General features: G+C 41.9%; 1 protein-coding gene across 1 annotated transcript in view; it reads right to left on the reverse strand.

Annotated features, from left to right (window-relative positions):
- Positions 1–14876, reverse strand: part of FBN2 (fibrillin 2) — a 225764-nt gene that overhangs the window by 190944 nt on the left and 19944 nt on the right. The window contains exons 4-5 of the mRNA XM_066603160.1: positions 14174–14269; positions 9046–9141 (exon numbers count right to left, since the gene is read on the reverse strand). Coding sequence (XP_066459257.1) covers positions 9046–9141; positions 14174–14269 — 192 coding nt within the window. The remainder of the gene's footprint in view (positions 1–9045; positions 9142–14173; positions 14270–14876) is intronic.

Below are 14876 nucleotides of genomic sequence, written 5' to 3' on the forward strand. Positions count from 1 at the left end.
GAGATTCTGCGCATGCGCAGTGGAGACGCGGCCCGTTCTGACTCCTGTCAAAGGGCATTTCTCCACTGCGCATGCGCGCGATCCCGGAGCGGCGCGGCTCGTGGAGGAAGAAGCAGAAGAACAGCGCCTGCCGGGAGATGACCCCCCCGATGTCAACAACAACAGGAGACAAGGTAAGTATTAGTTTTTATGCTTTAACAGCCATTAAATCGTGGGTTCCCTGTGTCCATTAGGCATACCAGGGAACAATGGCTGCTAAAGCATAAAAAAATTATTCATGTCAGAACCCCTTTAAGGTTAAAACACATGGAGTGGCAGCCTATACGACACCTGCACATAGGAGGTGGGGTTTTAAATAGTTTTTATTTCAAAACAAAACCATGCATCCAGTAATAATCATGTTAATGGCCATAAATAACATTGTAGAGAATAATTGCAATTACTAATCTAATTGAAAATATGAGTTAGGCTGCATTCCCACAAACGTATATCGGCTCGGTTTTCACGCCGAGCCAATATACGTTGTCCTCATGTGCAGGGGGGGGGGGGAGGATGGAAGAGCCAGGAGCAGGAACTGAGCTCCCGCCCCCTCTCTGCCTCCTCTTCGCCCGTCTGCACTATTTGCAATGAAAGGAGGCGGGATGTGGGTGGAGCTAAGTGCTGATTAGCCCCTCCCCTGTCCCGCCTCTCCCCATTGCAAATAGTGTAGAGGGGCGGAGAGGAGGCAGAGAGGGGGCAGGAGCTCAGTTCCTGCTCCTGGCTCTTCTATCCTCCCCCCCTGCAGATGAGGATGACGTATATTGGCTCGGCGTGAAAATCGAGCCGATATACGTTCGTGTGAATGCAGCCTTAGGATGTATCCTATAGAATAATGTTGATAACAAAGATAGAGCTGTGGCAACCTCGTTAAGCAATTTAAAGGAAAACATCCATTGCCATTAAGAAAATAATAACATACGATATTGTAAAGTGTATGGTCTTCACAAAACCTAAAACTTGCCATTTCTTTAGTTTTTTCCTAGTCTTAAACTGGTTGTCTCATGAAGCTAACTCCATATGCCTTAAAAAAGGGTGTCAACCTTTCTAATAGCCAGAGAAGAGAGTTGCTGCACATAATGGTTCTTGCAGTGGTGAACAAAGCTTGTCTATGTGTTTACATGAATGGCCAGCTAGACCTTACCCTGTCAATAACAACTGATCAATGGAGGTTTTTGAAGTCATATTTGTGTTGATCAACTGATCAACAGGCCAAGATAAAAAGGAATGGTCTTGATGAGATGATCCTTTTGAAGCTGACTGAAAGCTATCCTCCAGTTTCAACAGAAAATTCTATTCCAGGACCATATGGAGATGGGGGTATATTGCCGGCAGTTGTCCTTTTCTGCCATCCCTCTGATTCCAGTTTTCGACCATCCAAAATGCCCAGTGCGATCTAAGGACTTCCTAAACCCCCATAGTGCATTGGCAGTGCTAGACTACCAATGCATTATACCTGCTCTCTAATTGGCCAGAGTTACTCATGTGATAACTACTGGCCACTAAGAGAGTAGTACAGAGTACATTAGATAGAAAATTGTTGCAGCCATCTTGAACAGCCAAAAATGGGGCATGAAACCAGCAGACTGGAGGAGGAACAGAGAAGAACAACTGTAGGTAATACACCCCCTCCCCCTCCTGTATTTTATCTCAAAAGCAGAGGGTTCCTTTAAACGATTTTCAACAGTTGAGTTAAGAAGTGTTTTTGATTACAAAAAATGTAGGAACCATTATTAAATAGGAAAGTTTCATCTATAAAAACACACCTCTTCAGGGAGGCATACCAAATCTCCTGACCTAGTCCCTCTGCCCCTCCCTATGGCTCCCCACACATTCCATCCTGCTTATCGCATACGACCTCTAGCCCTGCACCTCCTAAAGGCCCATTTAGAAACAACGATAATTGCTCAAAATATAATTGCACTGCCAGCGGAGGATGCAGATGACAAGGGGGTGTCCCCGCTTGTCTTCTGCATCTAGATGTTCCCCGCTCCAGATGCCTAGCTGTTATACAGCTGAGCGCCTGGAGCAGAGGATGAAGAAGACAAGCGGAGTGTCCCCGCTTGTCTTCTACATCCAGCTGTTTCCCGCTCCGGGCGCCCGGCTGTTATGCAGCCGAGCGCTCGGTGTGGAGGATGCAAAAGACAAGCGGGGTGTCCCCGTTTGTCTTCTGCATCCAGATGTTTTCTGCACGGAGCGCCCCGCTGTCATACAGCCGAGCACTCCATGCTGGGTGTAGAGGACAGAGCTGGACCGCTCTGTTCTTCATACCTAGCCTGTTATCAGGGAGCGGGATACAGCTGAAACAATAGTATCAGCTGCATCCCGCTGTGAATCCCTGATAAAGCTCATCGTTGTCTTTCAGCATGCTGAAAGACGACGATGAGCGATGGCTGCACGAAAACTGCACGATGTAAGTGCAGTTACACACAACGATTATCGCTCAAAAGATGGCTTTTTGGTGAATTTTGAGCGATAATCGTTGTGTCTAAATGGGCCTTTACCTCCCCCACCCTGTTTGCTTCCTAATAACTGATTTCCACATGTAATTGCCGTACTGCCTGTATTCCCCTATGCCTTATCTCCCTCCCCCCTTGTACATCCTATATCACCCGACCCAGTTTGTTTCAAACTGATAGTATATCACATGTAATTGTTGTATTGTCTATGCTCTCCCAAGCTTGATAGCGCCCCGGAATAAGTTGGCGCCATAAAAATAAAGATGACTACTATTATTATATTAGAAAGAAATATACATTATTGCAAAGTCTATTACCTGTAACCGGGCTACTGCGCATGAAGACTTTCTAATGAACTTTATCTCCATTGAGTTGTCCAAAATATACCAAATTGGTAACAATACATTAACCGTTTCACTTCCATATTTTCTGGATTCCATAAAGTCTTGTTAGAAAATAAATTAAATAATACATCTAGGGTAAGATAATATAGGCAGCTTTATTACATTTCCCTAAAACTATTTGTTTAAGATTAGGCTAATCTGCTGTTCTTAATAGTATCTTTAAGTAGAAGTTTAACTTTGACCTTCATAAACCCCTTAACATTCAACACAAATAGTGATTATGTGGGTCATTGAAAATATCAATAGCTGAAAAGCATGCACTGTTTTCATGCTAAAAGAGGAAAATCTGCAGCTTCTGTAATATTGCCAGTCATTAGTTACTGCTCAGCCCTCTGTCTCCAGCCCGGAAATTAGTCTGCAAGGACTTCAGATAGCTGAGGAACTAGTCAGGATTTATCATACAGCTAAGGAGAAGAGGCCTTCTGTAGGGAAATTATGGTACATATGTTCAAAATTAAGCAAACATCCTCTGTTAAAAAGAGACTAGATTACACAATTTCACAATCCAGAGATAGAGATAAACAGGGCTCTGTTAAGTAGACATTGATGGCAAACAATGGATATTCAATCAACAGATGATTAGCAAGCACATATACAATAAACAATCCAAATCTAAAGGTAGATTGAGGACAGCATATATGCACTGTCAGTGTGAAGTATGCCGGTCACACCAGTAATTCATCTCATTGTAACTGGTACTGATTTCCATGAACAGAGAGATTGCAAACAAAATAATGAATACTTTGGTTACTTTAGTTCTAACCGAAACAGGGTTCTACTGCTTCAGTTTACTCAACACTAGTCCAGAACACGGATGTATAATACTGTCTAAGAGCGATAGAAGCCCAGTATAACGCTATAGTGTAATACAGGGCTTTTGTGGCTCTTAGACAGTGTTATACAGGAGTTTTAGGGTTTTTGGTGAACTTACAGTTTGGGTCAAACTAATTTGGACCCAACCAAACTTTATGCAAAAGTTTGGTGAACTGACCAATCTGAACTTTTCAAAACTTATCACTTGTCCTGAAGTTCAAGGTGAAGTCTCCCTGCAGCAGACCTACCAGTGATAGGCGGAATTTCCTCCCGTGCCCGCTGCTATAGGATTGCATTAGATAATCTAATCTTATGCAGACAGCCGTGACGCAGTAAACAAATTGCGGCATGTCCTATTTTTGTGCAAGCTTCGCAGAGGCCCGCACAGAAACATCACTAGTAACATGTCTGCTCTGCAATGTGCATGTGTGGCTGGATGGCAGCCGGCACATCGCAGAGTGGTGTGAGACGCCGGGAGCAGGTGAGCCGCGGGTCACTGCAGGGGCACGGCTCGCATCCCACTTCGAGAATTCTCGCAGCGGGACTAGACCTGGCTATCTGCAGGAGGCCATGAGGTAAGTATATACAATACTGTGCAAATTTTGAGGGAGGTGTGGAAACAATGCTGTAAAGTAAGAATGCTTTCATAAATAGAAGTGTTGGCATTTTATTATTTGACAAAAATAAACTAATAAGTGAATAAACAAAAGAGAAATCTAAATCAAATCAATATTTGGGATAACCATCCTTTGCCTTCAAAATAGCATCTATTCTTCTGGGTACACTTGAACACAGTTTTTTAAGGCATTCAGTAGGGAAAATTAACCAATGATCTGTGGATATGGGCTTCCTCAAATCGTTCTGTCTCTTCACATAATCCCAGACAGAGTCGACGATGTTGAGATCAAGGCTCTGTGGGGGCGAAATCATCCCTTCCAGGACTCCTTCTCCTTCTTCATGCTGAAGATAGTACATAATGACATTGGCTGTATGTTTGGGGTTGTTGTCCTGCTGCAGAAGAAATGTGGAGCCAATCAGATGCCTTCTTTATGGTATTGCATGATGGATAAGCATCTGCCTGTATTTCTCAGCATTGAGGAAGCCATTAATCCTGACCAAATCCCCAACTCCATTTGTGGAAATGCAGCCCCAAACTTGCAAAGAACCTTCATCATATCTCACTGTTGCCTGCAGACACTCATTATTCTACTGCTCTCCAGCCCCTCGGGGAGCAAACAGCCTTTTGTTACTGCCAAATATTTCATATTTTGACAGAGCACCTGCTGCTATTTTTCTGCACCCAAGTTCCTTTGTTTTTGTGTACAGTAGAATCACTTGGCATTGTTTCTATGTCGAAAGTTTCTTGGCTGACCACTGCATCTATAGTCCTCATTGTTGCCCGTATATTTGTGCTTCTTCGAAAGAGCTTGAACAGCACATCTTGAAACCCCTGCTTTGAAATCTTTGCCTGAAAGAGATCTTGCTGATACAGTATAACTTCCTTGTGTCTTGTTGGTGTGCTCTGTCTTCCACAACCTCACCTGTTTGCAGAGTTTGGCTGTTCCTCACCCAGTTTTAAACCTCCTACACAGATATTTCTGATTCAGTTAATGACTATGTTTCAACCTACACATAAAATGATGATTGTTATCTCTTATTGTGTATAATTGATTAATCATACACCTGACTATGGTTCTACAAAAACCCTCACTGTGTTCAAATGTACCTAAGTGAATTGATGCTGTTTTGAAAACAAAGGGTGGTCACACCAAATATTGATTTAATTTTGATTTCTCTTTTGTTCATTCGCTTTGCATTTTAATAATTGACAAAAATAAACAAACTATTTTTGAAAGCATTCTTACCTTGCAAACATTTTTTCACAGCTGCCTAAAACTTTTGTACAATACTGCATGTGCTGTATACACATCAAATGGTTTTTAATATTCGATAATCCATGACCCAGTCAGCACCAGAAATTATCAGATTTTTGCTTTAATATTATATTGTTTTAAAAATGAAGGTATCCAACAACTATAGCACTCCCTGATAAAGGAAATGACCCCTCAAATTTAATAATGGGCTACATCAACTTTCACAACAGATGATGCAACCAACAATTCAGAAAATCTGTTCTCAGCTTTTCACATTCTCACATTCGTTGAGTTACAGCTCAAACTGCTGTGGATCCGCATGTGGATCATTCAATTGGTTTAATCCTTGTGTGGCTACCCAATGTTATTCCACATCAATAAGTGCCAGGTCACTTATTTTCTTTCTATGGAGTGGATTTTAAATCCGCACCCAAAAACATCTGTACCATATGAACTACATAGCCGGCTCCCATTACAGTCGATAGGACATGGTTTTCACAGGGGATTCAGCATGGACAGACATGGTGCTGTTTTTGAAAAATCAGAAAACCTTTTCTTCTAGTCCTAGAGAAAACCCTTTAACCCCTTGAGTGGCGGGTTTCCCACCACCCTGTCGTGCCCACCAGGGCATGTTTTTTAAAATGGTCTAATCATTGAATTTCAACTAATTTTGCAGTTGCGTCTCAAGAGCCATAACTTTTTCATTTTTCCATTGACATGGCCATATGAGGGCTTGTTATTTGCAGGACAAGTTGTGATTTTTTTAAACAGGGGGGAGGAAAAAAAGAAATGGGGAAAAAAGAAAAAAAAGGGCCATGTCATTAAGGGGTTAAATAATGCATTAACTTCCTTCTCTGGGTCATTACGACGCATGGATACCACATGTGTGATTGTATTTTTGATTTTTTTACAAAGTAAAGGGAGACAAGTGTTTTTATTATTTTTTTTATAATTTTTTAACTTTTCTTTTTTTTAATTTTTTATTTTTGTCCCTTTAGGGGACTTCCACAGGGACCCATCAGGACCCCTGATCACATTCCGGGGGTCCGATGGTGACAGCCCTTTACATGCTGCAGTGACAGCCCTTTACATGCTGCAGTCACATAGACTGCAGCATGTAAGGGGTTAACACAGCAGAGATCGGAGGTTTTCTCTGATCTCTGCTGTAAGAGCTAGTACCTAGCTGTCCTCTGACAGCTAACAACCAGCTCTCCCTGCCACAGAGACCATCGGCTTGCTTCTGACAAGCCGATGGTCTCTATGGCAACCTGTAAACAAAGCAGATTGCCGGTATATCGGCAATATCTTCTGCTGGTTTTTCAAAGCCCTTGCTGTGTTCTCTGTGGGTCTGTGCAGGCAGAGCACAATGTCACAGCTTGTGGCATTGTGCTCTGCAGCTCCCATAGTGATACATAGCCCGGAAATCTTCCGGGCTATGTTGCTATGAGCAGTGGAGCTCGTCCCGGAAAATTTCCGGGCGTGCCACTCAAGGGGTTAAATGAAAAACTGCTTTAACCGCTTTAAACAGGGTTGGCCAGCTACAAATTCACTTTTTAAAATTAGAGCTAGACGACTTAATCAAATGGTACTTAGTCAAATAGTCAAATATAAGGCTACTGTATATGCCAACATCGAGCCAACAGCATAGATAGCCATGCCTCTTGTATCTTTTGGCTAGAGAGAATATCTAAGTTGCAGCAATATGTTTGTATGCCTTCGTTTATGAGCAGTCCTAATAATTAAAGCTGGTCTATTCCAGCAGCTGATGAAATGTGCGTTCTGGTATACTTCTTTACCTGGCTACTGTAGCACAGTTGTCTTAAACACCAACTAATTTAATTAGTGAACTATTCATCAGCCTGTGTTCAAAAACAATCATTAAATGTACCTGGCTCTGTGATATCCACATATAAAACTATATGGGACCACACATTTTACCCATAGCACCAACTCTTTCCATGATGTTTAAATATTCTGTCGCACAAGGATTTAAAAGGAAACTGTCACCGGCTATGAGGCTATAAACTAAGTTAGTATGCATATAGGCAGGTTCCCAGAAATGTAGGGAGGTATTTTTTATACTTACTTGCCTCCAGATTCCCGTGCACTCAGCCCTGAAAGTCTGCGTGTTGACCGTGCATTCAGGGTGTAGACCATGTAATCGGACTGAAAGTGAAGGGCTGTGTGTGCACACTCCCATGGAAAAAAATGGGAGCGCATGCAAACAGCCTACAGCTTTGGGTACGATGACATGGTCCACAAGCAGACTTTTGTGAATGACAGAGTAAGCATTAGGAGGCAGCGAAGTATAAAAAAACACCTCTCCCCACTCCTGGAATCTGTGCTACGATCAGTGACAGGTTCCTTTAAGAACATGTTGATTGCCAAGTAGTTCATTCTCAAGATAACATGGAGGGTAGGGTGAAAATATAGAAGGTGATTTTTAATAGCAACAGAAGGCCTCATAGTTCACTGGCTAGAAAAAAAAGTGTAATAATGTCAAAGGATTGGGGAAAAATGTAGATATTTAACCAGGGTTAGAACAGGGAGATAAACAAGTTAAATTTAATACACAAACAAAAACTTGCCAAGGTCCCAATATTTAAAATATAGGAATTCATTTGAAATATATAGAAGTCACAAAGTAGTGGCATAGTGTGTCAATCCAGGTCAAATACCAGTAGATAGCGATTAACAGGTATATAAAAATAAATACCAAGGTACAAGCTGTCCTCCTTCTCTATGTCGGGCCATGCAGAGGTAGACAAGGGGATATAAGCTAGTCAGCCGGGAAAAAAATCGCGGCACATCTTATCTTTTTGCATTCCACGGAACGCATCGCCCATAGTTTTTAATGGGACTGTAAAACACATCATATGGCGTGTGATGTGCATGAGGGTGTGATGAAAGGTTTCCCATTGAAAACAATAGAAAATACTTGCTGATCCTTTGACATGGCTGAAAACCGTGCCAGAGGATCACAACTTCACAGAAGTGATGGGAGGAGTTTTTGCCCAAAAAAGCCTCACATTGCCGTGAAAACGCATGTTGGCGAGCATGATATCGGGTCAAGTTTCTTGGCCTGATATCGTCCTTGCATGTGTGTACGTAGCCTTAGTTTGTGGGAACCGTTTGCATGCAAATCATTAGGTAACATCAAAAACTATTAGTGATATTTACTGGCTAAGACACTATATTAATTAAAACTAGAGAGTTACAAAACAGAAATATATAACAAAAATTTACATGATTTGTCCGATAAGAGAAACTCTGTTATAACATACAAACATCATGGGGAGGAGGTGTCTACTTTGGTTTTCTCTAAAAGCCAGAGTGGGGAGTCACTCTTTGGGTAACTCCTCCTCTGAGGAACTCACCATGATCCTGTATGAGTCAGATAACCTCTCTAAAATAAAAAATAATGTCCCCCAAAAAGCAATAAAAAGAATATTCACTTACCTCTTTCACATTGAGGACCAGTAAATCCATATACACAGGCACATCGATTGGGTCCAATGCAACGGCCTCCATTCTGGCAACCGATATCACAGATAGCTATGTAAATATATTTATATGAAAATAAGTATATATTCAAATACTCCTCATGTTCAATATCAGCATTGCAGTTTTAGATGTAAAAATGTCAGAGTTTCCTAAAGAACTGCTGACAGACGCACTGTATTTTTGACTGCATTACACAAAGTATAGCATTATGATATAAACTTTGTCAGGGTGGAGATGCTACTTTTTCATAATTTTGATGTGATCAGAGGTCACATTTTGATTTTAAAGAAGAAAAAAATCTATCAAATGTTTCCATAGTAAAGATGCAGATATAAGTTATTGCAAGGTACTATGCAGCTAGTACTGTTATGGGGGGAGCGTGTAGCTGGGACCATTCTAGGGAACTGACGGACATTATTCTATTTTAACACCCTAACAGTCCTACTTAAAAAAGCCTCCAACAATGTCCCTTTTTATTGTAGATTTTGAAGTTAACTCTAGATTAAATATAGTTGGCACATAAGTGTATTTTAACTAACCCTAAATATACTCACTGCAGCACCAGACCGCCAACTTGGCCGCATGGCTTGATGACATCCCATAAAGCTGTCATGTGCATTTCTAGTGTAGAAGCCCCAAGACAGGTTTATAGGATATCACTGATAACGTCCCTGCCACCCTCCTATTGGCTGCAGTGGTCACGTGGATAGACAACCCACGTAACCGCTGCCACTGATGTAAACAGAACAGCAGCCAACAGCGACATGGAAGCAGTACACAGTTGGAGTATATATGCATTTTATTTTATTTATTATTTTATTACAAACTTAATCCTCCTTCTGCCACCAATGCCACTGAAAACTCAGAAAACCCCTTTAAGGGCTTAAGATTACATTACACGGGCTGTACCATTAGCAGACAACCACCTTTCAATAGATCTGTCTGGGGTAAAATAACCTGAGCTATTTTTACCACTCTGCCGCCACCAGGATCCACTGCTAAAACCCCGCTGTGGTCCCTGTGCTTGTTCTGATAGCTATGTTACAGGAAGACAGGTGACTACTGAAGCCAATCAGAAGCTACAGTGTCACTCTCATTCTTCTGGCTTCAGCAATCACATCCTGAGTGTGATGCTGCAGCTTCTGATTGGCTGCAGCAGTCACCAGACTTCCTGTGATGGCAGCTATCACAACAAACATCGGGAGCACAGTGGGGCTGCAGAAACTGGATCTTGATGGCGATGGAGGGCTAAGTATAATTCATTTTATTATTTTACCCCAGAAAGCCCTATTGAAGGGAGAGGGGGGGTTGCCCAATAACCGTACAACTTGCTCCAATATTTTCTTGTATACGAATATAATGAAACATCATGTATAATAAAGTAATGTCGTCCTAGTAGCATAGTGTGTATTTCTTATTAACTTACCATATATGCAATATTTCCATATAAGTCATACAGTATGTCAGATTCATTTTTAAAACTTTACAGCTGGGAATGAACTTTATACTTTGCTTTTCTCATGCTGAGCACTTTAAGTCCTTTGCTAAAAATCTCAATATTGAGCCCAGTTTCACACATACGCGGTGTACAGTAATGGAAATGTGAAGATATAAGAAAGTCTGTGACCTCTCCTGCAGCTGTATGTTTGGAGCTTTGTTATGAAAGGAGCAGTTTTATGTCATACTCCCTACACTGGTATTGTAAGACATCAAACACTTGGCAATTAACCACACATAGAAGAGCAAAGGGATCTGCTTAGATGGCTGATAGACAATGACTGTTGTTTAAATGCATTATGGTTTAGTGAGTATTAAGAAACTGTAAAACTAACCACCAAGAACTCCCAATAATGGTCAATCACATGTGAACGTTAATACTTAGAACCAGAAGCAGCTGTTCAATCAAGTTACAGTTGTTACAAAAAGGTTATCTTATCAGATGTTTGACACTGTGTATTGTACAAAGTTGCAATGCATATAGCACATATTCGTAAGTGTTATGCGTGTGGTTTTTAGGGGTGTAATACGCAGTACCACAGACTTTTATTTATGCCGCTCACATGACGCTTGCGAAATATGCATGTGAAAAAATTGCAGCATGTTCTATCTTGACAAGTATTACGCATGCATACACACCAAGATAGTGTATAGAGATTGGCAGCACGCAGTAAGGACACATGTAAGTGTACTTACTTTGTGCTCACACACGAGACACACGTGCATGGCATGCCACCATACATGGTTATGTGCACCCAGCCCTCATTTTAGATATACAATAATTACCCTATCTATGGCAGGCCCCTAGACCTACCCATAGGCATAAATGGAGGAATTCTGATCATTTATGTATATTAGAGACTTGGCTAACAGTACTACAAGTGATTAGTGGATAATTGGTTTGTGTTGATATTGGGCCGATTTAATGAGAATTATCAATAATCAAGACAACCGATTCCAACTTCCATGAAAGTCAATAGGAATAAACGTTGGGTTCTCTAGTTGCCCTCTAGAATGTTTCTAATGCAGCAAAACAGCCACATATCTAGAGAACACTTTGCTCCTCCCAAAAATTGGTGAAAATAGTGTATAGTGGTGTAGGGTTGAATTGCTGTGGGGACGTGACAGGTTCTCTATAACAGAATCAATACTGAAACTTTTTTTTCTAATCTATTTCTATTTTTGCATTGCATATGCTTTTTTTTCTTGGTTACTGCCCATGCAGCGGAAGCAGCTGGCCCGTCTCCATCAGTTGTTGCCGATTATATGATTCCATGTTAATTGTTTCAGCTATATAACAGAGGTATTGCCTTTCATTGTAACCCTGAGGGCTTAGTCACACGGGCGTTTATTGCCGCGATTTGCGCATGCGCATGCGTCCGGCGACTTTTTAAAACCATTGCTTTGCAATGGTATCGGACACATGAGCGCTTTTTATGCGCTCGTCCGATAAATTAGAGAACAGAAATCGCAGATCGCACCTATCTGCGATCTGCGATTCCTGTTCTCTTCTCTATATGCGCTCAACGGGGCCGGCGGCAGCAGCGCCGACCCCATTGAGAACATATAGAAGACAAATCATTCTTCTCTGCACAGCTGGAACAGCTGTGGCAGAGAAGAACGATGTTTGCCCATTGAATTCAATGGAGCGGCAATACAGCCGCTCCATTGAAAGCAATGGGCTGCCGGCGTGCGCGGGGTTAATTGTCGGGAAGGGGTTAAATATATAACCCCTTACCTGCAATGCATCCTTAAATGTGAAAAAATAAAAAAAAAGGATGTTCTCACCTGCTCCCGGCAGCTGGAGATCCCGGCGGTCGGCCTGCAGTGGGTGTGAAGGAGGTGTGACTCAGGCTTGCCCCTGATTGGCTCAGCCTGAGCCAATCAGAGGCTGAGCTCAGTCACACCCATTCATGAATTCATGAATGGGTGTGACTGAGACTTGCTTCTGATTGGCTCAGCGCTGAGCCAATCAGGGGCAAGCCTGAGTCACACCTCCTTCACACCCACTGCAGGCCGACCGCCGGGATCTCCAGCTGCCGGGAGCAGGTGAGAACATCCTTTTTTTTTTATTTTTTCACATTTAAGGATGCATTGCAGGTAAGGGGTTATATATTTAACCCCTTCCCGACAATTAACCCCGCGCACGCCCGCAGCGCTTGCATTCAATGGAGCCGCTGTATTGCCGGCTCCATTGAATGCAATGCGCTGGACAGCTCCGGCCCGTTTCTAATGAAACGCGGCTAGGAGCAGATTTTCGGGCGATTTTTGGGCCGATTTTTCGGCGCCGGTCACGCGATTTGCGCATGCGCATCCGTCATGCGATGCGCAAATCGCGTGAAAAAACGCCCGTGTGACTAAGGCCTGACTGTGATAATAATGAGATGAATGCTAAGAAGGGTTCTTTACATAACAGGAAGTGTCAGGTTCTTATGAGCGCTAGTGGCGAAAGTGAAAACTATAAGATTTCAGGATTTTTTTTTTATTTATATAGGGACATGGAAAATTATGTTCCACATTAAAACTTGATTTAATCAATAGGTCATTGATATACTCGCTTTGGGGACTCACTTGTTTATTTTACTAATTTATGTTGTATAAAGTTAACATATACATTGAATGGCCACTTCATCTGAGACACTCACTTTATTAGAGATATCCATTTCATAAAAGAGACACAGTCTCCTTTGGCCTTCAGAATATCATCAATTGGTCATGCCATCCATGCACAAGTATCAGAAGACCCTGTATGTGCCAATGAAACATTCCCCTCACTATTACTCCACTGGACAGGAAGGGTTCATTGATTCATGCAGCTGGCGTCATATTCTGACTAGCATTAGCATGATAAAATGGAAATCTAAATTAATCTAACTAAACAATTTTTTCCACCACTCTTCCAATTTTTGCACATTGGAGTCTTTCCTTTCAGTTTCTTTCAGACAGCAATGGTACTCAAACTGGTCGCCTGCTAAGGAACAATGAGTTGTGTGTTTGGCCATGCTAATTGGAGCACCAGCATTGTTTTCAAGCAAATTGAGTTGACTGTGCACCAGCTGTTCATTAGAATGATCCTTGACATCCTCTTCTGACCCCTTTCGTCAATGAGTTGTTTACATTAACAATGTTCCCTTTGCTGGATGTTTTTTTTCGATCATATCATTCTTTGTATATATTCTCAACACTGACACATGAGAAAACCCCACAAGGTTGGCATTGTTTGAAATACTACCCCAGCTAACCTAGCTACTATCACCGTGCCTCGTTTCAAGTCGTTCAGATCAGTTTATTTTCCCATTCTAGTGCAGATTCACAATGAAAGTGATCCATAGAAAACTTGCTCGCTTGATTTTATGCTGCACTTCGGTGGTCAAGTGTTCAATTTCTATGCAGGGAAGCTCCAATCATGAAAGCGAAAGGGAAGGTATCTCTAATAAAGTGCCCATTCAGTGCCTAGTCTAATCTAACACAATGGTATGTGTTCAATGTATTAAGTAGGTTAAAAATTAAAATCAATCACTACTAGTAGACATAATACATTGTAATATCAACTAAGAATATGTCCTTTAAGTAGTACTGTACTTACGTTGTCCACAATGAGCTCCAGTATAGCCTTTTTGACAGCGACACTGATCATCAACACATGATCCTCCATTCATGCATCGGATGCTACATTGAGAAACTGTAAAATTACATTTAGTCTGAGATTACTTTACATCATGCAATATGTTATTTTAGTTAAACTACATTCTGCATAATACATTTCTAATTGTAATATGGAAATATGTTGCAGCACAGCAGGTATCTCCATTATTCAGTGAGTAACTTGGGACATCCAAAAGTCAATTAAAATTATTGAACTCAATGAACTAAAGAAAACACCCATAGAATGCGGATTATGGTTATTAGATAGCACTGATAGATGTTTCTCTTAACTCTCTTATCAAACCACAACTATCCTGGCAACTCTGTCTCAAAAATGTATCTGTGCAAACAAGAGAAGTATTGCAAGTAGAGATGAGCGAGTATACTCGCTAAGGCTAACTACTCGAGCGAGTAGTGCCTTATTTGAGTATCTGCCCGCTCGTCTCTAAAGATTCGGCTGCCGGCGGGGGGCGGGGAGTGGCAGGGGAGAGCGGGGAGGAACGGAGGGAGATCTCTCTCTCCCTCTCTCCCCCCCCGCTCCCCCTGCTCACCACCGCAACTCACCTGTCACCTGTGCCGGCAGTCGAATCTTTAGAGACGAGCGGGCAGGTACTCGAATAAGGCACTACTCGCTCGAGTAGTTA

This window comes from Eleutherodactylus coqui, chromosome 5 (assembly GCF_035609145.1).
Source record: "Eleutherodactylus coqui strain aEleCoq1 chromosome 5, aEleCoq1.hap1, whole genome shotgun sequence".
In the NCBI taxonomy this organism is placed as follows: Eukaryota; Metazoa; Chordata; class Amphibia; order Anura; family Eleutherodactylidae; genus Eleutherodactylus; species Eleutherodactylus coqui.